Source organism: Gilbertella persicaria, assembly GCF_025201335.1.
Source record: "Gilbertella persicaria strain CBS 190.32 chromosome Unknown B0P05scaffold_73, whole genome shotgun sequence".
NCBI lineage: Eukaryota > Fungi > Mucoromycota > Mucoromycetes > Mucorales > Choanephoraceae > Gilbertella > Gilbertella persicaria.
In genome coordinates this window covers 1-24,858 of record NW_026252034.1, presented here as the reverse complement: position 1 = coordinate 24,858, position 24,858 = coordinate 1, and the positions used below count along the sequence as shown (strand labels likewise).

Below are 24,858 nucleotides of genomic sequence, written 5' to 3'. Positions count from 1 at the left end.
AAACGATAAAGATGACTACAGGCAAGCAATCTTATTGTCTCACCATCCTCCACAAAATTTAAACTTCAATTGTTCCACACTGATCTCCGCACAAGCCAATCAAACTTTATTGTCTGTTTGAGATACTGAGAATTCATCCCGATTGGCTTTGTTGAACCCATAAGACGAATACACATGTATCACCCCCCCTCCCCTTATTTTTTTTTTCTCTTTTCTTTTTCTCTTTATACTATGGCCAAAAAGCAGCTTATATCGCGGTCGCCTCACTTTGATTTAGCCAATTTTCCAGTTTCGGAAACTATCAAAATGTTGACGTGTCTTTTAGAAAAGATCACGAAAGCAAATGATGCTCTTCATCGGCCACCTTCTTCATCTTGGACTTGTTTCCATGCTCGTTCTATACCAAGTATTGATGTCTATTCTTACTTGACTCGTATTCTTAAATACTGTCCCTGCGCGAATGAATGCTTTCTTAGTCTGCTGGTCTACTTTGATCGTATGTCGCAAAACAGAAAAGATGCGTTACGTATTGATTCACTGAACATTCATCGATTGATTATTGCTGGTATCATGATTGCCAGTAAATTCTTTTCTGATGTCTTCTTTACCAATACACGCTATGCAAAGGTAAATAGAGAGGGTATAGAATACATAGTCATTGATATCGTCTTAGGTGGGTGGCTTACCTGTAAAAGAATTGAATCAGTTGGAATTGGAGTTTTTGCGCATGAATAATTACAATATCAATGTTTCTCTTCAAGAGTTGCAACGATATGGTAATCAATTGTTAATGCATTCCATTCGAGAGAAAGAAGCAGAGTTTAAAAAAGAAAGTGTCCTTTTTGATGTTGTTCATACAAAGCAATCTAAATCCATGGCTTATTTGTGTTCTTGACGCGTTTGTTCTATTTACTGTAAATTTGTATATATCTATATCTATCTATCTACCTATCTATATAAAAAAAAAAACTTGTACCTGATCGTACTCTAGTTTATACTTATCCATAAGCCTCCTTTTTTTGGGGGGGATTATGCAAATGATCCAATCAAATAGATTCGTGACTGTTACTTGATCTTATTCGCATAGCACATAAACCCTTTGTATCCTTCATCCGCTTCATCATGGACGTATTGCCTAATCAAAGACAACCTCCATCTTCAGGCAAATCATCTTTAGGTGCAGGTGTCAATCGTGATCAACAAGTCGAAAAACTACTTAAAGAAGTCAAACAACTGAAGCAAAAAGTAGATATTCTTGATAAAGAAAACAGTGCTTTAAAGAAGAGTATTTATGACTTATCTGCAAGATATGCTGCCTCTATCTCTCAGGGAGGCTTACCTTATCGAACAGGTCCATTTGTGATTGATAATGAAATATCCGCCACTGGAAAAGCACAGGAAATGATATCAAAAGCAGTGCAGGAAGTAGGCGGTGATATAGAACCCTTCCAGTCAGTATACCCTCATGATGCTCGTGACGGAAAGCCATTTCAAATGCGATATGAACTCAAGGTAATCATGGTCGAACGACACTGGATGATTAACGCTATAGGAAGGGCCATACAGGTGCGGTTTATACAGTTGAGTTCTCTCCTCATGGAGCACTGCTTGCTTCTGGTTCTTTTGACAAGACAGTCCGTATATGGGATACAGCGTCAGCACAAAAAGAAGTATGTCTATCTATCCATAGAGATTATTAACCTCGATAGACACTTTGCCTTAAAGCACATACTTTAAATTTATCTAGTTTAGCATGGACACCAGATTCTTCTATGCTATTATCGGGTGCTTATGATGAGACATGTAAAACATGGGATGTAGAGAGTGGCAAACTATCAAGTAGTTATGACACAGATGGTCTTGTACAGTGTGTAGGCTGGGATTTTATAGATGTCAATGTATTTTATTATGGTACTTCAAGAAAAGTGTTGGCTATGGTGGATACCAGAACAGAAGGCACTGCCTCTGTCATTCATAATGATACTATGATCAATACACTATATGCCTCAAGAGATGGTATTCATGTCATTACAGGTGATGCACAGGGTATGCTTAAAGTATGGGATATACGATCCAGTAAGTTGTGTATATATGTTAAAAAGAAGAAGTTGACTAAGAAGGATAGAACAATGTATTTCTTCAAAATTAAATGATCCCTCCAAAACACCTATTACACATATTTCAGTGGGCAGAAGAAGTACAGATGCATCAAGGAGAGCAAGTAAAGTATACAAGTGTATTTCTATAGGTTACTCATCATACTAGTTGATGACTATGATGAACCAAGATACATGGCATTAAATAGTTATGATAATAGTAAGTTGATTGTTTATCTTACATCTTACTGAGATTATCCTAGTACTGCGTGTGTATGATAGGGGCATGGATCCTCCTAAATCAGACCTTCGTCTTGTTCATTCACTCAAGGGATTCAAGAACAAGAATTGGCCCATTAAATCTTCCTTTTATTGTGGTAGTGGATGTAAGTTAAGCCAAGTATGGCCAGATAACTCATCCCAACTAGATAATTCGTCTATTTTAAGCAAGCCTTCTACAGCCAACGAAGTGTATGGAGATACAGACTTAACACCGAATCCAAGTGATTATTTATTTGATGCTCAAGAACCTAAAGAAGAAAAGAGTGTCTTATTAGCCACAGGCAGTGCAGATCCTTATGCTTATCTTTATAATGTGGGTGAAGAGAGTGCTGAACTCATGCAACGCCTAGAAGGTCACACAGACCGTGTTTATGCTGTCAATTTCCATCCTACAGAACCTATTTTGGCAAGTTGTTCAGCCGATTTTACTGTCAAAGTATGGGGACCGAGTTTACATAGAGGAAAAAAGAAGGCTATCAATTAATATAAAAATAAAAATGTTGTATATATCTCTCTTTCTTTTCTCTTTAACCATGACAGACACACCAAAAAGAAGAACTATAGCCAGTTCAAGGAAACCAGTCGCTGCTCAATCCACCATAGCTCCTAAACGTATCATGACAGTAACGGAAGGTAGAGGTATTGCTATTGAAATCGGTATCTGCATCTTTGACCTCAATAGTTGTGAGGCCACGCTATGCCAGGTAAGAAACATCGCTTATAGCTTGAGATAACACTGGATAGTTGGCTGATTCACAGACACTGACACGAACATTGCAAAAGATTGATTTAAATGAACCACAAAAGATCCTTATGCCTGTCTATGCTACTGATACAGATAACCCAATGACAAGTAAACTAAGCAAATTGACTGAACTTCAATTTCCACATATTTCCATCATTACTTTGGCTCGAAAATACTTTGATGATGAACAAGGAAAACGTTACATTCAAGAATATGGATTACAAGAAGATGTAGCAGGATTGCTGTTTGGTATAGCCACAAAGTATTATTGTTTGGCTGCTATTTCAGGCGCATTTAGACACATCTTTGAGACAGAAGGCTATCGATTTGCTCCACACACCATCAAATTCACTTATCAAGGAGCAGAAGATACCATGATGATTGATACTATCACTGCAAAAAACCTAGAGCTTGTTGCCAATACAAACAGCAACACGACTAGGAATACATTACTCCATGTGCTTGATCGTACATTGACACCCATGGGCAGACGTCTTCTTCGTATGAATATATTGCAGCCCCCTTGTTCACTTGAAATCATCAAAGATCGTTTAGATGTTGTCCAAGAACTATCCAAGAGTGAAGAAACCATCTTCAATCTCCAGACTTGCTTAAAGCATATGATTGATATGGACCATACTATTGCTTATATTGTCAAACTACCGAATACTACCAAGAAATCCTCTCTCGTCATTCAACAAGCAGAAATAAAAACCAATCAAGTCATTGGACTTAAACAGACTATCAAGGCGATTCGTTCTATAGCAGCCTGTTTGCCTGAATCAAGCCATTGTCTTTTATTAAACACGATTCACAAAATATTGTCAAGCCAAGTATTTGATGAACTAGAAAAAGTCATCCAAACTACAGTCAATGAGGAAGTATGCGTTCAAAAAAGCAGTTTAGGTATTCGAAATCAGAGATGTTATGCGATCAAAGCAGGTGTCAATGGATTATTGGACGTGGCAAGGCAAACCTACAAAGAGACAACAGAAGATATTTATGAGCTTGTGGAGCAATATAACCGAGACTATAGACTACAGATGAAACTCCAGTTCAGTGCTGCTCATGGGTTTTATATCACCACAAATCCATTGGCAGCTGAGAAAGGGTTGCCTCCTCTCTTTATAAATGCTGTCAAGAAGAAAAAGTCAATTCAATGCACTACAATCGAATTGGTATAGCTAAAGTCAAAAGAAAACCAATACTCATTTCTTTTTCTTTTTTGTACAGCTCCAAAAGAACTTTCGTATCAATGAATCTTTGACTGAAGTCTATCTTATGTCTGATAAGATTGTCACAGAGCTACTGCAAATATTCAGAGACAATATCAACATCTTGTACAAAGCATCTGAAGCCATCGCTTTATTAGACATGTTGATTTCGCTTGCCGCTTGTAACATTTCCTCAGATTATGGTAATAAACCTTATGACGATAATGATTTGCTTATCGTGTCTCATTAGTGCGTCCTGAATTCTCAGATACACTGGCAATTAAATCAGGCCGTCATCCTATCTTGAGTCAAATTCTCTCATTTCCTTTAGTACCTAATGACTCTTTTGCTTCCTTGTCAAGTAGTTTTCAATTCATTACTGGGCCTAACATGAGTGGCAAATCCACTTATCTTCGACAAGTAGCCCTATTGACCATTATGGCTCACACAGGATCCTTGTAAGTGTCATTTGTGTATTTAAAAAAAATGTAACCCTTGTTTTTTCTTAGTGTTCCAGCTGAATATGCTTGCTTTCGATTAACTGATCAGGTAAAACTCTAGCTAAGGGTTTGTAGTATTCACGACCTTTATACAGCTTCTTTCAAGACTAGCAAATGATAATACGTTCTCTGATATTGGTACATCTTCTTTTATGTCAGAAATGAGAGAAACAGCATACTTGCTACAACATGTAACGGACACAAGCCTAGTGATTATTGACGAATTGGGAAGAGGTACTTCGCCTAGTGATGCTTTAGGTATTACTGCAGCTGTATGTGAGGATTTGATTCACACAAGGGTAAGTAATGTATAAAGAAAGCTTTTTATTTTCTTATTCATACAGGCCTTTTGCTTCTTTGCTACACATCTGCATGAACTTACAAGAACACTGGATATCTATCCAAATGTCGTTAATTTGCAATTCAAAGTACATGTTACTGTAAGTGTATTTTTTTTTCTTTTTTACAGAAATAATGATCTATGTAGAGAACACAAGGGAATGATATTACAGTTGATTATCAGTACAAGATTGAAGATGGAAACTTGCAAACTGAGAGCAATTATGGTAAGTGGAAATCATATCTTTTATATATAGTTTGATTGACTTGTGATAGGGTTACGCACTGCTCAAGTATTAGGTTTTCCAAAACAAGTACTTGCGTGTGCCTACAAGATTGTTACTGAGGTTTGTTGCTGGCTTGTATGTCCTTTAACTGACAGCGTGTTGATAGTTGAAAGGCAATGGATACAGACTGAGCCCTGAATATGAAAAGGATAAAAGAAAAGTATCAAGAGAACGCAAATTACTCTGGGTAATCTCTTTGCAATGCTAAATTTGTCATCTCACATATGATAGTTTGCCGACAAAGTGCTTCAATTAGGTCAAGTAGAGATACCCAACGATCAATTACATGAACAATTCTACCAATTACAAAATAATATCTTGCAAGAAGAACAGGACTAAGTTTTATTTTACATAGGATAATTTACAAATAAAGAGAAGCAGCAAAGATAATGTCTCTGTGAATGCGATTGATACCTTCAGAAAACTTGTTTTCTAATTCAGAGTTACCAATACTTTTAGCAGCAGCACACATTTGTCTCAATAGTTCTTCAAGACGTCTAAAGATACGAATAAGGGAACCTTCATAGACATCTGTCATTTTACAGATCTGATGGAATTTGGCACCTTGACACCAAGCAAACACCACATCCATTAATTCAGGCTTGAATTTTTCGAGATAGGCTTGTTCTTCCAAGTTCATTTTACATTCATTTGATACTTTAGCGATTCGGCGTGCTGTTTCTTGCATAAGACGTAAAGGAGCTGATAATTCTTCTTGAAGTTTGGCTTTAACATCTACTTTTTCATCAAACACGAAGCAACTCAAAAGAGCCACTGCTTGATCCACACTGAGATCATTAAAGACACCTTGGAAAATCATTTCAGTCAACAAAAGTTCATCACCTGTGCTGATTTCACAAGCAACACGACCCTTCATTTCAACCACATCAGCAGAAGTAGTGAATCCAAGTCTATAGGAAGTTTAGTGTATACATCTCAAATGTATCTCTTTTTGTTACCTTCGCATCACTCTCTTTCTGTTCTTGAGCTCTTCTAATTGTACAATTGATTGAGCATCTGTTACTTTTCTTTTCAGTGCCTTGATCTTGTTGATCACGTTGATCTTTTCCATATATCTATCATACAAAGCAGGCAATTCTTCTGATTGAGACAAAGGATGATTCTTTAGGGTCTCTTCCAACACGACAATCTTGGCCACCAGCTTTTTAAACGAGGGATCCTTAATGCCCATATTCGTGACAGGATCCAACAAGGGAATATTGTCAGGGAAACGCTTCTTGATTTCCAAGATGGATTTGTAAATAGCGGTCAATGAGTCTTTGTTGCGGAGATTCTTGGGCAAATTAAGACGGATATGACTCATGCATTCAATGGCATTTAAAGAGACAGGAATAGCCATTAAAGTACCTTGGTTATCTTTGGGTGCAGGTTTAATGCCCACAGTATGACCAGCAGCATCTTTTGAGGCAGAACTATCATTTGAGCAATACAACAAGACATCCAAAATGTATTCTGGTTCTTCTTCTTTTTTAGACTTGGATTTCACTTTGCTGTAAGTAATCACAACACCCCAACCAAAGTCTAGATCGTTGTACTTGATACGAGCCAAACGGCCTGGTTGCAAGAAAGGCAGAGCATAGGTAGGGTGGTTCATGACATCTCTTACGTCTTGTGTATAAGTCTCGATTTGCTTGCGAATTTCATAATAGGAAGCAATGTCTTCTTCACGATCAATCACAATCGCCTTTCTTTCTTGCTCCAACAGACTCATTTCCTTTTCGTATTGAGGAATATTGGCATCATTCTGGAAAGTAAAGAAACACTTTTCCAACATGTATTCAGGACTAACACCTTCCACGCGAAGTAAGTTCAGAATCATGTTATAACTCAAATGGAAAGCAGAATTCATACGGTCAGATTCACCCTTGACCATGCCTTTGGCTACAGCAGGCTCCATCTTTTCATCAATCATCATGATAACCACACCACGCTCATCAAGACCACGACGACCAGCACGACCTGACATTTGGATATATTCACCTGAAGAAACCCAACGTAATCCTTTACCGTCAAATTTACGTACACTTGTGAACACAACTGTCTTGGCAGGCATGTTAAGACCAATAGAGAATGTTTCTGTAGCAAACAAAACCTTAAGCAAACCTTCTTGGAAAAGGACTTCAATCGTTTCTTTCATGATAGGCAAAAGACCACCATGGTGAACACCAATACCACGACGAAGTAATGGCAGTAATTGTTGAATTTGCGATAATTGACGATCATCTTCATTAAGCGAAGAAATAGCATTTGTAAATACTTGAGAGACCATGTCGCGTTCACTTTCTGTTCAAAAACAAAACATCAGTATATAGATGGAGGCCATCTGTTTCTTACCATCATTAAAGTCAAGCTTAGACATCTGAAGTGCATTGGCTTCACATTCTTTTTTTGAAAATGAGAATACAATGACAGGATGGTAGTTCTTCATCATGACCATCTTGATAATACGATAAATATCTGAAGGACCATCATTTCTTCCACCTTTGTTGGTCTGTCCTCTCTTTTTACCGCGACTTTGTCCACTGCTTGGGTCATCTCCTTTGCCATCATTTAAGGCTGCGATGGCTCTTTGAAAGTTGTCTTCTCTGAATCGACTCTTTTCATCTACAACCAAATGAATACCATCACCACCAGCAGGGAACAAATAGTGTTGAAGAGGTGTTGGACGGAAATCAGTATAGACAATATGACAAGGTTGTTCATGAATCTTACAGATCCATTCTGCAAATTCCATCGCATTTGGAATGGTAGCTGACAAGAACACATAACGTACTGCATCAGGTAACAAAATAATCGATTCTTCCCATACAACACCACGCTCTGAATCACGCATGTAGTGAATTTCATCATACACAACCCAGGCAACTTCACGAATAATTTCAGAACCTCGATACAGCATACTTCGAAGAATTTCAGTTGTCATGACAAGACATGAAGCTTGAGGGTTGATGGTCACATCACCTGTCATCAAACCCACATCACCAAATTCTTCTGTAAATTCTCGATACTTTTGGTTCGATAAAGCCTTGATGGGAGACGTGTAGATCACACGTTGTTTGTTCTTGAGACATTGTGCAATAGCATATTCAGCAACGACTGTCTTACCAGCTGAAGTATGCGCAGCGACCAAGACAGATTCATTGCGTTCAATCGAAGACACAGCAACACGTTGGAAAGGATCCAAAGTGAATGGGTATTCACGAGCTGGGTCAGCAGGTGCTTTGTGTTGTGAAATAGGTACATAAGGATAGTTGGGTGGAACAGCCACTTGGTGACGCACAGCGTGACTCAAGACAAGTTTTTCACCTTCTTCAGCGGCTGCTTGTGCTTGAAGACCAGCAATATTAGCTACTTGTCTGGATGTTTCTTGTTCGAAACTATCGGCTACTAATGGTGCTGATTCTTCTGGGTCTACTCTTTGTTTCTTGGCTTCTTTGGTTACTACTTCTTCTGAGCCAGCACGCTTTGTGTTGGTAGTGGCGGTGGTTGTAGGTGTTTCTTCATCTTCACTAACTGCATCTTCAATTTCCTCGTCAGCAATATCGTCGAAATTGTCTTGCGTAGTTTCGCCGTTGAATACGTCAAATAAATCGTTTGTATCTTCCTCAAACATGACAAGTATAATTGCTTTAAATAGAAAGAGATAGCAAGAAGACCAAAAAAAATTTGAATTGTTTATGCACAATGCAAGTCACATACAGTCACACTCTTTTTTTTTCAAAGCAAAGCTTAGTTCATAGAGTTTTATTTTTCTCGCTTTTTATTTTGACTTTTGTTATTTGTTAGACTATAAAATCCAAACCTTCATGTGTTACATACCTATCCATGCAACTCATTGTCTTTAGACCAATCCATTCTATGAAGCATTGTTCATCAAGATATGAGGAGACACATCATGGAAAGGAGAAAAAAGGAGCTGTGACGTCAATAAGGAACACTCCTTAATAGGTCGGACCCTATTTTATAGTACCGCTAATGGTCTGTCTAATTTAGGTTAGACTTTTTTCTGCCTTTATCCCTTTTTTAGTTAACACCTTTATTTCAAAGTATCAAAGATTCTTTATTTAATGAACTTGAATTAGACGAGTGACACTGATCATGAAGGACACAGCATCATTCAATAGAAACCAACGAATAAAAAAAATACAAGGATTAATTAGCAAACATTTGACTCGCTATCCGTATGTAAAAACCTAGGCCAACCAAGTAAAACTGTATTTGCAATCTACTGGTGTTGATAAAAAAGCAATATCGAGAAATTTGATTATTCTTTAATGAGGCCCTTTACGGAAAAGCACAAATTAGCTCTGCCAACCATCTCAATCGAAATCGATCAGCAATGGAATACGGACGTTGCCGTAGTGAGGACAGAAGATCATCATCACTAGTCACCTGTCAAAAGAAGCCCAACAAAAATCAACAACTCTGGGTATTATAACTTAACAAAGATTTGTGTCTGACATCCATCCTCTATCAATTCATACAAAGATCAAGGAAAATTACACACTATCACTAGCATATAGATACAAGATGAATCAACAGTCAACAACATCAGCCCCAACACAGTTGCGGGATATATAAAGCCAAGCAGGAATTGATATGTCAATATACACTCAACAAGGTCAGCAGCAAGTACAATTGGGTAACCGGATAAAAGATATCAAGAACCATGCGAACTGGAGCCTCAATAATGAAGCGTTTAAGAAGTACTACTACAAACCAAACAACGCAGATAGAACCAGCACCGCAAAAGTCTACCATATCCGACGTCCGAACCAAGACATCAAGTATTGGAGTAGGAATGACCTGCAATTTGATATTCAGTTTATGTAAAAGCAACAACAATAGCCTGTAAATTAAAACTCGCATCAATCACTGTAAAACAAAAAAGAAAGCTTGATTTTTTGAACGAAACAATTTATGATTAATGAACAAGGTATTATGCTTACCAATTGTAGCGCCCAGTATTGAACAAACCCTTTTTCATGAACAACATGATTCACATCGAAATTGGAGAGACAGTATTAGCTGGAACAACATTTTCTTGATCACTACTTTGCGAAGATGCTAATAGTGTTGCTGGCTTTAAGCTAGATGCCAGAATACTTATAGATTATAATGATGAAGAATTTAATTTGATGTACAGAGAGGCCTGTCATCATGATGCAAGTGATATATACTCAAGAACCAAAATCATTTGTGAATGCAAAGAAACATAGCTCATGTATCACCATAGCGTAAGCAATTGCATTTCTCTTCTATTGAATGCGTTTTTCTTCTATCTTTTACGCTGCAGTGATACTTTCTACGATGAAAATAATGTATAAATGATTCAGATCAAAGACACCAAATGTAGTTTGTCAACCATTCACTCTAGCTCATAACACTATCATGTAAGTGTTCCACAATTGGAAATCTACTCACTTCTGGATGCAATGAATTGTAATTGTTTCTATTATTCAGTGTGTGCGGTTCTTAAATAATCATATGCTGTTCTTGAAAACCTATCTCAAAATTTCAAATGGAGTATCAATAAAATATAAACATTCCTATAATTCATCACTTGAATGATAACCAAAAAAAAAAGTTGAAGATCACAAAAAGAGCTTTGAAGCATAAAAGAAATTGTGATTGGCCAGAAAAAAAGGTTGATTTCTATTTTGGAAATCTTGAAAGAACAATCATTTTCGGGTTAGTGCCATTCATATTTTGATTACGGACATTCAATCTTCTCTATTTTTCGTCATATTGAATTGTACGTCATAAATGCTTTGTCCTTTATGCTGTAAAAGATTTTCAATCTCCAATTATGAATTAGTTTATTTATTTTCCCTTTTCTTTTTATATTTGTTTCTTTTTTTCTCTTTCTTTTTCACTAGATGAAGTGGATATTGCTTAATTTCTTTTTTAAATAATAATTCAAAAAAAAAAAAAGATATGAATAGGTAACAAGTCAAGGTTTATTAAATAGTGAATATTTATCAATCTTATAGTGATCACTCTTCGTCTGCTACTTCACAATACCATGCTCAGCTCTATTCTGGACAGAAACAATTACAAAAAAAGCATCAACAACAACAACAACAACAACAACAACAACAACAACAACAACAACAACAACAACAACAACAACAACAACAACAACAGCATAACAAATGTAAATCCAATAAGCCAACATCAATTAACTATAAATTACTTTCATTTGAAGCCCCCAACTTGTATAATACATCATTAAAACTAACAAGTGAAATTGAAATTCATGCTTGGTGGGAATCTCTTGTTAGAATATTTTCAGGTAAAGCAACTTGAGAGTGTTAAACCAAACTAACATAGTTAGGCAATTCTTTCCATGCTACCCGGATTGCATTGAGTATTCCTCAAGACCCAAATGACCCCTATAATGGTCCATGGGGATTAAAAGCTGTTTACAACAAGACTGGTTCGATCAGTCGAGAATCAGATTCCTCGTCCATCAATCACAGTCTAAGCGAAGATCAACATTTTTCAGGCACTGAAGATGAAACACACTATGATTATTTTTTACATAGCCATGCTATGCATGAAACAGGCCCACGCCATGTTCCTTGGTGTTTTGAACGCCTACAGCCATTTGAATCAGAACCTGAACCCTTGATCAATAATCCCAGCGTGAATCGGATTCTGAAGAGAAATGCACCTGTAGTACTCTCAAGAGAATACCGCCGAAAATCATCTACAAAACGTCAATTTGGCAGTGAAGATTTGGGTCTTGAGATATTCAAAAGAGCCCTTTTAGAACAAACGGTTGATAAATCAAGAAAGACAAATTGGTCTTTACCTATCATTACCACACCTTGCTTTAAAGATGAGCCTTCTGAAATCCTAGTCGATGGTTCCTTCTTGTCGAATGATGAGAACAGTAGTGCGAATGACAATGCCAGTGAACACAATCAAAGTGCAGCCAATACACCTTCTGCCACCACCACTTTTCTTCAAGACTTTGATGAATATGAACAACAACAACCCTCACCATGGTCACAATCACCTGCTCCTTCTCCAGCCATTATGGACCCTGATATCAACCCTTTCTTTCAGTCTCCACCTGATATTGATGATGAAGCATTTAACCCAGTATCACCTGAATCTTATGATAATACGTCTGTACCATTTCCACCTCCCATATCCAATGTACATTCTGTTGTACATGTACCTCTATTTCATCCTTCTGATGTGATTGAATTCCAACATCAACACCAGCATCTATCTACTACTATTAATACTAATCATTCCACTAATACCAGCATCAACAGAAATAACCCAACACCTATTGCCATTTTGTCCTTTTTGGCACCTATTGTCCCTTATCCACCTGTCTTGCTGTCGAGTATTGCATCTCTTTCACCTTTTATTGCTGCCAGTTTTACAAATGCAAACCAAAACTCAAAAAACAAGAAACAAAACCAATTCCATCATCGCACACAAGAAGAAGTATTGCTTCATTCAGACGAGGATGGCACAAAGCAGCATTCCGATATCGATGGAGACGATGAACACGACGAAGAAGAAGATCATGCTCATCATGAAGAGTTTGACTACTTCCATCAGATGGACATAACACCTACTTATCCAGAGCATTTGAAAAGACCAGACCATTTAGGCTGTATGTCTAACTTTACACGTAGTTCATTAGAGACCGTGACAGAACAACAACAGACACCTACTCAGTTAAGAAAAGATTCAGCCAATAGTGATTTGTCCTCTTCTTATGCTTCTACATTCTCTAGTGTGCCAGCAAATGATCAAGATGAAGCAAGACCCCTTGTGTCTCAACGAAAAAGATCTTCACAGACGACAATTGCTTCACCCAGAGAAAGAAAACCAAGTCGTTCTGGTTCTTCTTCTTCTTACAAGGCGCTTTCTCCTTCTTCTGTGGCTGTGATGGAAGGATGGGGTGCTGTTTCTCCAACGACAGGCCTGCCTATCTCTGCTTCTATTCCTCCTCATAATATGTGCAGTAACAAGTATTGTGCCAAACAGTGCCTTAATCACCATACTTCATTTATGGACACTGATGAAGATATACTTACCAAGACAACAGATACAGAAGATGAGAGCAGAATACTCTCTTTAGAAAGCCATGAAGATCAAGATACAGACGATGTCAAGAGTATCAAACCAGCAGTTTTGAAAAAACCTTACCTTGTCAACAAAAGAAGACCCAAAAAGACCAAACGATACAAGCGACGCTCGCTTACGAAAAAGTACTTTGATGATGATGGTTTTCATTACCATAACCAGTCCAACAAAAATAGTCGCAATGGCATTGATCGCCTACTTGTGGCTCCTAAATCCAGTCTGCTTCGTTTGATTATTGATGGCATTCCGATTCATGTCTTTACGTGTTCTACTGCTACAGGCCAAGTCACTTGGGTCAACAACCGTACATTGCAATACACCGGTCGATCATTGAAAGACCATTTAGGATCTCGCTGGTTGTCGCATATGCACCCTGACGATCAGCCAGAATGCAAAAAAGCTTGGGAATTATCTTTTGAGCAAGGCAATGGATTTGCTGGTGAATACCGATTAAGACGTTTTGATGGTGCCTATCGTTGTTTCTTGTGGCGCATTGTACCTTTAAGAGATTTAAAGGGTCGAATTATCCATTGGTTTGGAACATGGCAAGTGAGCACTTACATTGTCTATCAATAACCATTTTGTATAGTACGGATATTCATGATCAACGTGTAGCCAAAGAGAACAATTTGCGTCAAATGGAAATTGAGAACAATGAGCGCAAATATAGATTACTTGCAGAGGCCATTCCACAAATTGTGTTTACACTTTCACCTCAAGTAGGCATTACTTATACCAATGGAAAATGGAATATGTATTCAGGCAGATCGTTTGATCAGACCATGGGACTTGGGTTTATGTCGTGTGTGCATGCAGAAGATAGAACCAAACTCCAATTACCTGATTTACCTGCATTAAAGAATAAGGCAGGCATATCTTGGCAATCTGAAGTACGTTTGTTGAGTGTGAGTGATGAGTACCGTTGGTTTCTGGTAAAATGTATTTCTGTCGATGAATTGGATACAGGGGATATTCGTTGGTTTGGTACCTGGTAAATTACTATCTCTTGTCGTTCTATGTTCTAATCTATATGATAGTACGGATATCAATGATCATAAATTACTGGAACAAAAACTCAAAGAAGCTCATGATGCAGCACAAAAATCCACAGAGAGTAAAACTCGATTCTTGTCCAACATGTCGCATGAAATTCGTACACCCTTGATTGGTATTACAGGCATGCTTAACTTCTTATTGGATACAGAATTGACAGCAGAACAAATGGATTATGTGCACACCATTCAACAATCAGCAGAATCATTGTTGGTGGTCATTAATGACATTCTTGATCTCAGTAAAGTGGAAGCAGGCATGATGACACTTGAATGGGAACCTTTCAGTTTGATTACCATGATTGAAGATGCAAATGAATTACTGTCTACATTAGCTATTCAAAAGAATTTAGAACTTAGTTTCTGGGTAGATGATGATGTGCCTGATGTAGTGACAGGTGATCGTGTTCGATTAAGACAAGTCTTACTTAATTTGATTGGTGTAAGTGTGATATCTAAATATATAAAAAAAGCTTTGCTGACGAGTAGAAATAGAACGCTATCAAGTTTACAAGCGAAGGCGAAGTGTTTACAAAATGTGTTGTTGAAAAGCATGACAAAGAAGAATCAGAACTGACATTGCTGTTTGAGGTGGTTGATACGGGTACTGGTTTTGATGCAGCAGAAGAATCTGTCATGTTTAAACCTTTCTCTCAGGTTGATAGTTCTGTAAGTGGATGATGTTGCAACATACCATGATTGACAGATTTGTTTAGAGTACAAGAAAGCATGGTGGTAGTGGTCTAGGTCTCGTTATTTCCCGACAACTAATTGAACTTCATGGTGGTAAAATGAACTGCAAGAGTCAAAAGGGCAAAGGATCTACCTTCTTCTTTACTGTCAAATTTGGTATTCCTACCTCACAAACAAAGCCTTTACCTCAAACACCTCAAAATGAAACCAATAATGATCCTTTTTTTAGATCCAATGGTTTCAATAACAATACCTCACTGATGATAGAAGACCGAAAGAATGCCATGCCCTATGTCAATACGAAAGACAATCAGCCCTTAGATAGCAACCAACGATTTATACCCAAGACAACGGATAATTCTTCTCCTGCCGAAATTCTGCAAGATGTATTAATGACAAAAGCAGCTGCTATGCAACTTAAGCCTCCACCGGTTCGTAATTCACCACCTACCGCCGTTGCGGCTGCTGTGGCTGCTGCTGCCACGGCTGCCACTTCTATAGGTAACAAAGTACTCTTGTCTAAACTACCCTCAGAAACACCTGAACCTAAACCTGAATCAGAAACACATAAGAGATCGACCGAATTACGTATTCCTACTATTGGTGCAGGACCTGGTTTATCTTCTTCTCATGGTGTGATTATTTTACCTCCTCGAACACCTACGCATGCATCGCCCTTACGAGCGTTAGTGATATCTCAATGGAAACACTCTCGCGAATCCATGGAAAAGCATATCAAGTCAATCTTGGATAGCATTGTTCATCAAGAATGCGTCAATGCAAACGGCACTCATTATCATGTGGATTCACTCACAAATCAGATTGAAGCAACAGAATGGCTTTCAGATCCGCACACACCACCCTACGATTATATCATGATCAACTTGTCTTCTGAACAACAAATCTTATCCTTGACAAGAACTATTTGTGGATCATTGCAGCAACAGAAAGCAAGTGTCTTAGTGGTGACAACACCTATGCAACGTTCTTTGATTACCGAAAGTGCTAAAGGTCGTGAAGATCAAGTCATTCCTCAAACCTGCGGATTTGTATTTAAGCCATTAAAACGAACTAAACTAAGATGGTACTTTGGTGTGCGTCAACAAGAGTCCAAAATCAATTCAAACGACAAGAACAATCATTGCTTGTCAGTCAATAGTGCTGTATCTACGCCTGACACACCTTACAGAAGAGCTGCTACTCAAAAAGAGATATTTAGAAAGATGAAGTCTGAAGTAGGTGGTAAAGGTTATCGTGTATTGCTTGTAGAAGGTAAATTCATTAAAATGACTACGCATTACTAATTTCATGCAGATAACTTGGTGAATCAAAAGGTGTTGACAAGATATTTAACTAGAGTAGGTCTTGAGGTCGATGTGGCTGTTCATGGTGGCGAATGTTTAGAGCTATATCATAAGCATCCAAAAGACTATTATTGCCTGATTTTATGTGACCTCTTTATGCCTGTCAAAGGTAAGTTTGTATATGCATTCGACATAATGTGTAACGTATTTGGAATAGACGGGTATGAGACGACACGTGAAATTCGGGGATGGGAAAAGACAAACCTTGGACCCAATGAGAAACCAAAGCCTATCGTTGCTTTGTCTGCCAATGTCATGAGCGACGTAGCCAACAAGTGTTTAGAATGTGGATTCTCCACTTATATTTCAAAGCCTGTTAATTTTGCTATTTTAAGCGATGTCATACGAGGTTATTTATTGGATGAATAAAAACATTTATCCGCTTATTTTTGCATTATACACCAATACAATTCCCGATCGGCTTCCTATAAATTGAGTCAAGTTCATCTCATTTTCATCTCGATTTCTTTTTTCCTCTTTACACACTTATCCTCCCCACTCTTTATATCATGTCATTGACTTTGATCAAAAACCTTACTTCACCTGCTGTTCGCAGTCGAATGATTTCAATTGTAAGTATATTTACAAGAAAGTGTGTAAACTAAGATGATAGCCTCTTGTACGTTCATTACAAACCACCTCCAAGTCTTCAATGGCAACTGTCTCTGAAGATACTACAAACAATCATACAAAGGAACCCAACTACAAGACGTTTGAAATCTACCGCTGGGTAAGTTGCATCATTGTACATTTTGCGCAGCATACTTATTTGTTTAGAACCCTGATAAACCTACTGAAAAGCCTGTCCTTAAGACATACAAGATTGATTTAAACAGTTGTGGACCTATGATTTTAGACGCACTTATCAAGATTAAAAACGAACAGGACTCTACACTTACTTTCCGTCGTTCTTGCCGTGAGGGTATCTGTGGATCTTGTGCTATGAACATTCAAGGAGGCAACACATTGGCTTGTATCTCAAAAATTGACAAGGACACTAGCAAGTCTGTAAAGATTTATCCCTTACCCCACAGTACGTAGTAACACAAGGGTCGGACCGGATCGGATTTTATTAACGGAATTTGTAGTGAACATTGTCAAAGATCTAGTACCTGACTTGACTCATTTTTACAAGCAATATAAAAGCATTGAACCTTTCTTGAAGCAAAAGACATCACCTACAAACGGCAAAGAAAACTTACAATCTATTGAAGACAGAAAGAAGTTGGATGGTCTTTATGAATGTATTCTCTGTGCTTGCTGTTCTACTTCATGTCCTTCATACTGGTGGAACCAAGAAGAATACTTGGGTCCTGCTGTCTTGATGCAAGCCTATCGTTGGATGATTGATTCCCGCGATCAATTTGGTGTTGAGCGTCGTCAAAAGCTTCAGAACAAAATGTCCTTGTATCGTTGTCACACTATCATGAATTGTTCCAAGACATGTCCTAAGGGTCTTCAGCCAGGTGCTGCTATTGCTAAGATCAAGTTATTAATGGCTACCGAATAAAATAAAACATTTCTGTTGTATGTGTGTGTTGTCTAATAAAAATTTTTAAACTTTGGTATGTAGTATAAATTAAAATCATGTTTGATATAAATTTCAAATGGTCGATGTTTTTCTCTTTTAAATACTTGTAAAAAAGACAAAATGGGTTTGTTGAATAGCCATGAAAACAATAACAACTCATGTTCATCTTGAATAGCTACTGTTTATCAAGAAACTCGTTTTATGATTAAAAAAACAAAAGGTTGTATCCTGGCATGGAAAATCCAATCATGCAACCTATGCCACAAAGCAACAAACAGTATCATCAACAAACATTAACTGCGCCTACTTCGACACCTATCAATAAACGTTTCGATGTTGCTTTGCTGGGTAGTAAGCCTATGTTAGAGGATTCAAATGCGCCTATGGTGCCTCATGTACCCTTAAATGTAAGTCCATAAAAGCCTTTGTGTATCACTGACATAAGAAGATCTCTGTGACACCATCAAGTCAAGCGCAATGCCCTTCTGATCTGCAACGATGTACCTTGACTACTGTACCTTACTCGAGTCACTTGTTGAGAAAATCAAAATTGCCTTTGTCGTTATTGATTGAACCTTACCCAAGAACTCCACCTACACAAATACCATTGATTGACCATGGTCTGATCAACAGATGCATGCGTTGTAAATCGTTTATCAATCCATTTGCTCAGTTTATTGAAGGAGGTCTTAAATGGCAGTGTAACATCTGTGGGTTAGATGACAATGATGGTGAGTCAACGATAATGATTGTCTGAATCACTAAACTGGACCTTAGTTCCACCTGCTTATGATTGGAACCATATCACACAACAAAAAGCAGATCGATGGAATCGACCTGAACTAAACTATGGCTGTGTGGATTATGTGGCTAGTCCGGAATTTATGTCAAGACCACCACAACCACCTGTGTATGTATTTGTGATTGATACGAGTGCTATTGCTGTTCAGACAGGCATGATTGAGGTACTGGCTGAAGCCTTGTTGGCAGCTATTGACGATATTCCCAACAAAGATGGAAGAACACGTATTGGATTTATGACAACAGGCCATGCCATTGGATTCTATAGCCTTGCTAATAAGGAGCCAGAGTTATTGATGATGCCTGATATTGAAGACATTTATTTACCTCGAGTGCATTCAGAACTGGTTGTGAATTTAATGGAATCAAAGCCGAATGTATTAAATCTATTAAAACGATTGAAAGATGTGTTTACCAACAATGTATACACAGACAACAAAAACTGTCTTGGGCCTGCTTTATTGGCTGCTCGTGAATTATTGGTAAGTGTATCTAAGATAGGACCATGCTAATTTGTTTGTAGTCCTCTACAGGAGGAAAGATTGTTTGTTTTCAAGCTGTTTCTCCTAATTATGGTGTGGGTGCACTATTGCCTTCAAAAATACACAAACAAAACTCGAAAACAACAGGAAATAACGTTTTGTTAGAACCCGCTAGTGAATTTTACAAAACATTTTCAGAGGAATGTGTGAAATCACATGTATGCGCAGACATGTTTGTCTTTGGTAGTCAAGATATTGATGTGGCCACACTAAGTAAGAGAAATTTTATCATGAGAGTATATACTTATGTCTTTTAGACGTCTTACCGAGATATACAGGTGGTCAAATGCATTATTATCCTGGCTTTAATGCCAAAAACCAAGGAGACAAGGAAAAACTCAAGTTGGAAATTGAGAAATTAATTAAGGAGGAGGTTGGATTGGAAGCCATTGTTCGAACTCGATGTTCATCCGGTATAGTGTGTAAAGCGTATCATGGCAACTTTTCATTTCAAGAGCCTGATATTCTTGTATTACCTAATATTCCCAGGGACCTGAGTTATTGCATTGACTTAGCTATTGAAAAAGAGATTCAGACTGAATTTGTATCTATTCAGACATGCATGCTGTTTACGACAAGTGCTGGTGAAAGAATCATCCGTGTAATGACAACGTGTCTTCCTGTGACAAAGAAAGTGACAGAAGTGTTTTATGGGATAGATCAAATGAGTTTAGTAAGAGCGATCAATTATCAAGGTATGTCTTTAGCCAATGACACTCAGCGTTTAATGTTATATCTAGCTATTGATACAGCAACCAAATACAAAATCAAGGACGCAAAAGAGCAATTGATACGACATATAGTCGATATCTGCAAAAGCTATAGTAAAGAAGTGATTGGTATAGTGCCTTCGAAAAGCACGCAACTCAATTTATGCCGGTCTTTAAGTCTTTTACCTGCCATGGTACTTGCCATCATAAAAAGTGTAAGTGTATTTTGTATATCCTACTGCTTTACTGAATTCTGTGATCCAGGAAGCATTCAGTGATACGGGTGTAGTACCAGTCAATATGTCTAGTCAATCAGCTATTCTATTAAAGACATTACCTTCAAGTCTTTGGTCGAGATATGTCTATCCATCTATCTATTCTCTTCACAACATGCCAGTTCAAGTAAGAATTTTTTTCTTTGACGTAAATCTAATCTTTGATGATAGGCAGGCACTTTGGATTCAAACAACAAGTGCATTTTGCCTCCTCGTTTAAATCTGTCAAGTGAAAGAATGGAACGCCATGGTTGCTATCTTGTAGAAAATGGACAACGTATCTTGATATGGATGGGCAGAGAAGCCGTTCCTCAACTATGTATGGATCTATTAAATGCACCTAACATAACACATGTTACATCAGGACAGGTAAATCAGCATTTAACATGTATATATACATATATATATATATGACACTTAACATGTAAACAGCTGCCTTCGTTGCTTTCTCAAAAGAATCCGTTTTCTAAACGAGTGTGTCGAATCATTGACAGTCTTCGTACAGATCAAAGACATAGTAACTTTTATCCTTCACTTTACCTTGTTAAAGAAGATGGAGATCCATTATTGCGAGATTTGTTTTTAATGCACTTGCTTGAGGATAGACATCAACTTATGTCCAATACGATCAGTATTCGAATTCAAAATTCTCATCCATATTCGGCTATGAGCTACTTCCAATGGCTTCATTTTATCAAGGAACAAATGTAATTTTATTATTGTAAATGTCAAATAAATATCACTACTTAAAGCTTAAAATCAGGAGGGTTGAGGACAACATTAGGATAACCAGGGTATGCAGGGTTCATCCAAGAACCACCTTTGGATTTGTTAGTACACTATTAACATCTATATATATATATTTACCATCTACAACAAGAACAACGCCAGTGATATAGGAAGCACCTTGAGAAAAGAGGAAGACTGTAGATTGAGCAATATCTTGGACTTCACCCATACGCTGGATAAGACGTGATTAGCTTGCATTGTCTTTTATTTTTATGTGTGTTTTTTTTACCTGCAAAGGCACAGCTTGCAAATCAAATGCAGGACCAAGTTTCTCCATACCAACAGTTGATGCCTATATCAAAATTAGGCAAGCGATATAATACATACAAGTACTTACAATAGGGCCAGGAGCAATAGCTGCAGATTAACAACAAAAGGAAGAAATAATGGTTAGTGTTAAACCAATTCAAATACCAAACATACCATTGACACCTATTAAAAAATATAAGTAATTGAGTAACTATCCTTTTTTTTTTTTTTTACTTACGAATACCATGAGGGCCTAATTCAATAGCCCAATGCTTTGTGAGAGCCTATTTCATAATTGATTAGTCAGTTTTTTTTTTACATGTGTATCTTACATCAATAGCAGCTTTAGCAGCACCAGCATGTTGTTGGAAAGGTGTACCTGTATAATGCAAAGTTGCTGTCACATTAATAACTGAACCCTTTGACTTTTTGAGATGTTCAACAGCAGCCTTTGTCAAATTAAAGGTACCGAGCAAGTCAATTTCAATAACAGTACGGAACGCATTGTAAGATAAACTACCAAAGGCAGCCAAGAAATTACCAGCAGCACCATTGATCAAGAAATCAAGGCGACCGTACTTTTCAACGGTAGTCTTGACAACGTGCTCGGCATCTTTAGGGTTACGAACATCACCTGCGATAGCACTAATAAAATAAGAAAATAGGTAAAACTGTTATCTACATACAAAACTTCGCCGCCTGTCTTGGCACTCATTTCTTTGGCTGCTTTCTCCAACTTATCTTTGCTATTTCAACTCGAGTTAAGATCGGTCCTTTTTTTTGTGATGGTATACTACTTACCTTCTGGAGAAAATGACAGCTTTGGCACCGTGACGAACCATAGCTTCTGTCATGGCACGACAAATACCACTACCACCACCAGAGCATAGCAAGACCTTTCCCTTAAAAAGATTGTCTTTAAATATTTGTGTCGTTTCTACTGCAGCCATTTTAAAGAAGAAGCAAAGAAAAAGAGAAACAGAAAAAGTGGGGGTATTTATGAATCGTGTGTGACATTGGATTCTAACAGTGTCGGTAAAAGTTTGTTCTTTTCTTTCTGCATCACACCAATTTTATGAGAAAATTTCCCTGTCAATTTGTCTTTGTAATGCATATTTGATTGCCAATCAGAGATCTTGATTCCGGATAATATGCAGTGATTTTACTCGGACAGTCAATGCTTAAGCTCGGATAAAAAACACAGGCATTGCTTGGAAAAGTATTAAAACGAAACAAATAACTTTATTGTTACTAGCATAGCTTAGGCTCAGTACTTAGATTGGATTGGACAATATCGTTAAATAGAATTTTATTTATAATGCTTTAACGCTTGGCGTAAATGGGGTGTCCCTCAAAGGAAATTTGAGTTTAAATTGGTATTATCATGTCAAAAAGCAAAATCGAAAAAATCACCTTTCTTTCGTTTAAACAATTTTTAGTACGTTGGTCTGATCACTCTTGGTGGTGCTCCGGATTTTGCTATAGCCCCTTGTGAAGGACTGTATCTCTTAGGTATCAACAATTGTGTCAAGTGCCAACTAATTGAAGACATTCTGGAATGGTGTCCTTTACTTGTGGTATTGGTATTGCCATTTGTAGCATTGAACAAGAGAATACAAAACAAGAAACATGATTACTAATCCAGAGAAAATAAGTATATATATATATATAGCAAAGTTAAAGAGAATCAGCCGCGTCAAAGAAAACATCCTCAGCTAAACCATCGTCATCAGAATCCAAAGAGATTTGGACCAGAGTATGGGTGAGATCAAAATGGCTTAAATGTTCTTTTCGATGATGGTACTCAAATATTGTAGAAGATGACCAGTTACCCATTGTAACAATATTCTCCTTTGGTATTCCGGATTGTAGAGCCAAAGACCGTAAAGATAGTCTGGGCTCATCGGAGGAGAGTCTAAACAACCTCTTGATCCAACTGTACAAACGACGGATTTTTCTCGTATCATCAGGACGTATAGGATCTATAAAAAAAAAAGGCGATGCCTGACAAGAAGGACGATGCTCTTGGAAGAAAAGGAAGGTAGCAACAGGACGGACTCGAGAATTGACATGAGCCTTTATTGTGAAAGACTTAATAACCTTCCGGCGACGGCGTTTTTCTTTGGGAGCATGTACCTCAAAAGACAGTTGAGTGTTGTTGCCAGCGACCTTAACCGAGGAGAACGGAATACGAGGCAAATCAGATGGTCAGAGAAAACAAGTGATACCCAAGAGAGAAGCCAGTTTTGCTTGTAAAACAGCCAAAGAGATTAATAGTAGGTTTATGAATTCGAACTGGTGCAACTTGTTAAGTAGAGTAGTGATAAATGTGTTGGCCTGAACAAATAATCTTATTCATAAAGCACCAATAATATTGGCCCATACTCCCAAGATTGGGAGGTAAAGGACTAATTAATTTTTGGCTATAAGAGAAACGACCAATACAGAGGCTGATCTTGTTCATTTAGGCCAAGTTGAATTTTTTGACCTTGCTGTTTCCGCAGACAAATGTAGTCACTTATGCACCAACCTTTTTTTTTTCTTAGGGGCCACCATCTATCGGACATGTTCGCAGAGCACCAGATAGAGAGGGAATGGCTAGAGAACACTCCTATCCGCACCAAAAGCAACCACATTTGTATAAATATACAGTTTCTTAAAGAAGGGAAAGTAATTGTAGTCATTTTATGAAAAAGAAAAGAGAGAAAAGAAAAAGAAAAAATTGTTTATTCATAAAAGATGTTTTATCAATTGACTAGCCATGCATTCGTCTGCAGTAATTCATGTCGTTTTGAAAAATTCCCCTCCCAAACCTGAAACAGACACTCTTGCCAAAAAAGAAGAGAAAAGGTAACAGTGGAAAGAAAAGGGGTGTAGCTGAGACTAACGACGACGAAGGAACTCAGGAGGATGACACCAGTGCAGTTGATGTAAAACCAGCTTCAAAAGATACAACAACTGCTCATTTTATTAAGTCTGTCAATGAGCTTTTTGATATTATGGATGAGGATGAATCTTTAAAGGCAGTTATTTAGTGATAGATAATGCTAGTATCCATAAATCGAAACCGATGATTCGAAAAATTAAAGATAGAAGTTATAGAGTAATGTATCTCCTCCCTTACTCGCCTAAGCTAAACCCTATTGGATAGTTCTGGGCCTTAATGGAAGGAAGAATGAAGCGCCATTGCTTGATGAAAGAAAAGACATTATCTTCTAGAATCGGTGATGCATGTAATGACGTTCATTTTAGT

The 24,858-nt window shown here is 37.6% G+C and overlaps 11 protein-coding genes across 11 annotated transcripts; 7 read left to right on the top strand and 4 right to left on the bottom strand.

The window, feature by feature from the left end:
* The first annotated feature begins 197 nt into the window (after positions 1-197).
* On the top strand, positions 198-1,088 carry B0P05DRAFT_564186 (cyclin-domain-containing protein). Its single transcript, XM_051580801.1, has 2 exons — positions 198-627; positions 674-1,088. The coding sequence occupies exons 1-2, from the start codon at positions 232-234 to the stop codon at positions 893-895; spliced, it is 618 nt and encodes a 205-aa protein (XP_051429598.1). The 5' UTR covers positions 198-231; the 3' UTR covers positions 896-1,088.
* On the top strand, positions 1,089-2,924 carry B0P05DRAFT_500299 (WD40-repeat-containing domain protein). Its single transcript, XM_051575429.1, has 7 exons — positions 1,089-1,512; positions 1,557-1,670; positions 1,710-2,076; positions 2,126-2,221; positions 2,266-2,316; positions 2,360-2,482; positions 2,525-2,924. Exons 1-7 carry the CDS (start codon positions 1,123-1,125, stop codon positions 2,860-2,862), a joined length of 1,479 nt encoding a protein of 492 aa, XP_051429597.1. The 5' UTR covers positions 1,089-1,122; the 3' UTR covers positions 2,863-2,924.
* Positions 2,925-3,122: 198 nt separating this feature from the next.
* On the top strand, positions 3,123-5,850 carry B0P05DRAFT_564178 (muts domain V-domain-containing protein). The gene is made up of 10 exons (XM_051580800.1): positions 3,123-4,301; positions 4,357-4,540; positions 4,588-4,795; positions 4,847-4,886; positions 4,933-5,136; positions 5,182-5,277; positions 5,325-5,403; positions 5,453-5,523; positions 5,570-5,650; positions 5,695-5,850. Exons 1-10 carry the CDS (start codon positions 3,192-3,194, stop codon positions 5,800-5,802), a joined length of 2,181 nt encoding a protein of 726 aa, XP_051429596.1. The 5' UTR covers positions 3,123-3,191; the 3' UTR covers positions 5,803-5,850.
* Positions 5,825-9,193, bottom strand: B0P05DRAFT_519245 (rRNA-processing arch domain-containing protein; the record flags this gene model as incomplete). The annotated part of the gene is made up of 3 exons (XM_051575734.1): positions 7,819-9,193; positions 6,423-7,767; positions 5,825-6,374 (listed from the first exon to the last, which is right to left on the bottom strand). Exons 1-3 carry the CDS (start codon positions 9,095-9,097, stop codon positions 5,825-5,827), a joined length of 3,174 nt encoding a protein of 1,057 aa, XP_051429595.1. The 5' UTR covers positions 9,098-9,193.
* A 2,136-nt stretch (positions 9,194-11,329) lies between these two features.
* Positions 11,330-17,134, top strand: B0P05DRAFT_337086 (uncharacterized protein). The gene is made up of 8 exons (XM_051573568.1): positions 11,330-11,429; positions 11,478-11,779; positions 11,822-14,144; positions 14,189-14,590; positions 14,637-15,093; positions 15,147-15,320; positions 15,368-16,616; positions 16,659-17,134. The coding sequence occupies exons 1-8, from the start codon at positions 11,422-11,424 to the stop codon at positions 17,075-17,077; spliced, it is 5,334 nt and encodes a 1,777-aa protein (XP_051429594.1). The 5' UTR covers positions 11,330-11,421; the 3' UTR covers positions 17,078-17,134.
* Position 17,135: 1 nt separating this feature from the next.
* B0P05DRAFT_337114 (iron-sulfur subunit of succinate dehydrogenase) lies at positions 17,136-18,321 on the top strand. Its single transcript, XM_051573569.1, has 4 exons — positions 17,136-17,280; positions 17,355-17,438; positions 17,486-17,741; positions 17,797-18,321. Exons 1-4 carry the CDS (start codon positions 17,218-17,220, stop codon positions 18,216-18,218), a joined length of 825 nt encoding a protein of 274 aa, XP_051429593.1. The 5' UTR covers positions 17,136-17,217; the 3' UTR covers positions 18,219-18,321.
* Positions 18,287-21,278, top strand: B0P05DRAFT_641935 (uncharacterized protein; the record flags this gene model as incomplete). The annotated part of the gene is made up of 10 exons (XM_051583791.1): positions 18,287-18,363; positions 18,415-18,646; positions 18,688-18,970; positions 19,017-19,522; positions 19,564-19,795; positions 19,840-20,277; positions 20,323-20,507; positions 20,557-20,694; positions 20,739-20,936; positions 21,000-21,278. The coding sequence occupies exons 2-10, from the start codon at positions 18,473-18,475 to the stop codon at positions 21,276-21,278; spliced, it is 2,433 nt and encodes an 810-aa protein (XP_051429592.1). The 5' UTR covers positions 18,287-18,363; positions 18,415-18,472.
* Positions 21,272-22,596, bottom strand: B0P05DRAFT_564139 (uncharacterized protein). The gene is made up of 8 exons (XM_051580799.1): positions 22,292-22,596; positions 21,938-22,250; positions 21,844-21,889; positions 21,780-21,788; positions 21,694-21,713; positions 21,586-21,648; positions 21,435-21,528; positions 21,272-21,387 (listed from the first exon to the last, which is right to left on the bottom strand). Exons 1-8 carry the CDS (start codon positions 22,318-22,320, stop codon positions 21,314-21,316), a joined length of 648 nt encoding a protein of 215 aa, XP_051429591.1. The 5' UTR covers positions 22,321-22,596; the 3' UTR covers positions 21,272-21,313.
* A 686-nt stretch (positions 22,597-23,282) lies between these two features.
* Positions 23,283-23,813, bottom strand: B0P05DRAFT_480809 (uncharacterized protein; the record flags this gene model as incomplete). Its single annotated transcript, XM_051575145.1, has 2 exons — positions 23,283-23,609; positions 23,655-23,813. Coding segments are annotated over 2 exons (486 nt in total), but the record flags the coding sequence as incomplete, so codon positions are not given.
* A 131-nt stretch (positions 23,814-23,944) lies between these two features.
* B0P05DRAFT_630130 (uncharacterized protein) lies at positions 23,945-24,750 on the bottom strand. Its single transcript, XM_051583489.1, has one exon. The coding sequence runs from the start codon at positions 24,287-24,289 to the stop codon at positions 24,029-24,031; it is 261 nt and encodes an 86-aa protein (XP_051429589.1). The 5' UTR covers positions 24,290-24,750; the 3' UTR covers positions 23,945-24,028.
* B0P05DRAFT_630126 (uncharacterized protein) lies at positions 24,446-24,858 on the top strand (the record flags this gene model as incomplete). Its single annotated transcript, XM_051583488.1, has 1 exon — positions 24,446-24,858. A coding segment is annotated over one exon (195 nt), but the record flags the coding sequence as incomplete, so codon positions are not given.

Coding starts and splice junctions, on each gene's coding strand:
- B0P05DRAFT_564186 (XM_051580801.1), top strand. CDS start 232: ATGGCCAAAAAGCAGCTTATATCGCGGTCGCCTCACTTTGATTTAGCC. Junction 628..673: donor CCAATACACGCTATGCAAAG/GTAAATAGAGAG, acceptor ATATCGTCTTAG/GTGGGTGGCTTACCTGTAAA.
- B0P05DRAFT_500299 (XM_051575429.1), top strand. CDS start 1,123: ATGGACGTATTGCCTAATCAAAGACAACCTCCATCTTCAGGCAAATCA. Junction 1,513..1,556: donor AAATGCGATATGAACTCAAG/GTAATCATGGTC, acceptor CGCTATAGGAAG/GGCCATACAGGTGCGGTTTA. Junction 2,077..2,125: donor AGTATGGGATATACGATCCA/GTAAGTTGTGTA, acceptor TAAGAAGGATAG/AACAATGTATTTCTTCAAAA.
- B0P05DRAFT_564178 (XM_051580800.1), top strand. CDS start 3,192: ATGCCTGTCTATGCTACTGATACAGATAACCCAATGACAAGTAAACTA. Junction 4,887..4,932: donor GCTTTCGATTAACTGATCAG/GTAAAACTCTAG, acceptor ACCTTTATACAG/CTTCTTTCAAGACTAGCAAA. Junction 5,524..5,569: donor CCTACAAGATTGTTACTGAG/GTTTGTTGCTGG, acceptor GCGTGTTGATAG/TTGAAAGGCAATGGATACAG.
- B0P05DRAFT_337086 (XM_051573568.1), top strand. Junction 15,094..15,146: donor TCTTACTTAATTTGATTGGT/GTAAGTGTGATA, acceptor GAGTAGAAATAG/AACGCTATCAAGTTTACAAG. Junction 15,321..15,367: donor TCTCTCAGGTTGATAGTTCT/GTAAGTGGATGA, acceptor AGATTTGTTTAG/AGTACAAGAAAGCATGGTGG.
- B0P05DRAFT_337114 (XM_051573569.1), top strand. CDS start 17,218: ATGTCATTGACTTTGATCAAAAACCTTACTTCACCTGCTGTTCGCAGT. Junction 17,439..17,485: donor CGTTTGAAATCTACCGCTGG/GTAAGTTGCATC, acceptor TTATTTGTTTAG/AACCCTGATAAACCTACTGA. Junction 17,742..17,796: donor GATTTATCCCTTACCCCACA/GTACGTAGTAAC, acceptor CGGAATTTGTAG/TGAACATTGTCAAAGATCTA.
- B0P05DRAFT_564139 (XM_051580799.1), bottom strand. CDS start 22,320: ATGAGTGCCAAGACAGGCGGCGAAGTTTT. Junction 21,890..21,937: donor CTGCTAAAGCTGCTATTGAT/GTAAGATACACA, acceptor ATTATGAAATAG/GCTCTCACAAAGCATTGGGC. Junction 21,388..21,434: donor CGTTGTTCTTGTTGTAGATG/GTAAATATATAT, acceptor ACAAATCCAAAG/GTGGTTCTTGGATGAACCCT.
- B0P05DRAFT_630130 (XM_051583489.1), bottom strand. CDS start 24,289: ATGACTACAATTACTTTCCCTTCTTTAAGAAACTGTATATTTATACAA.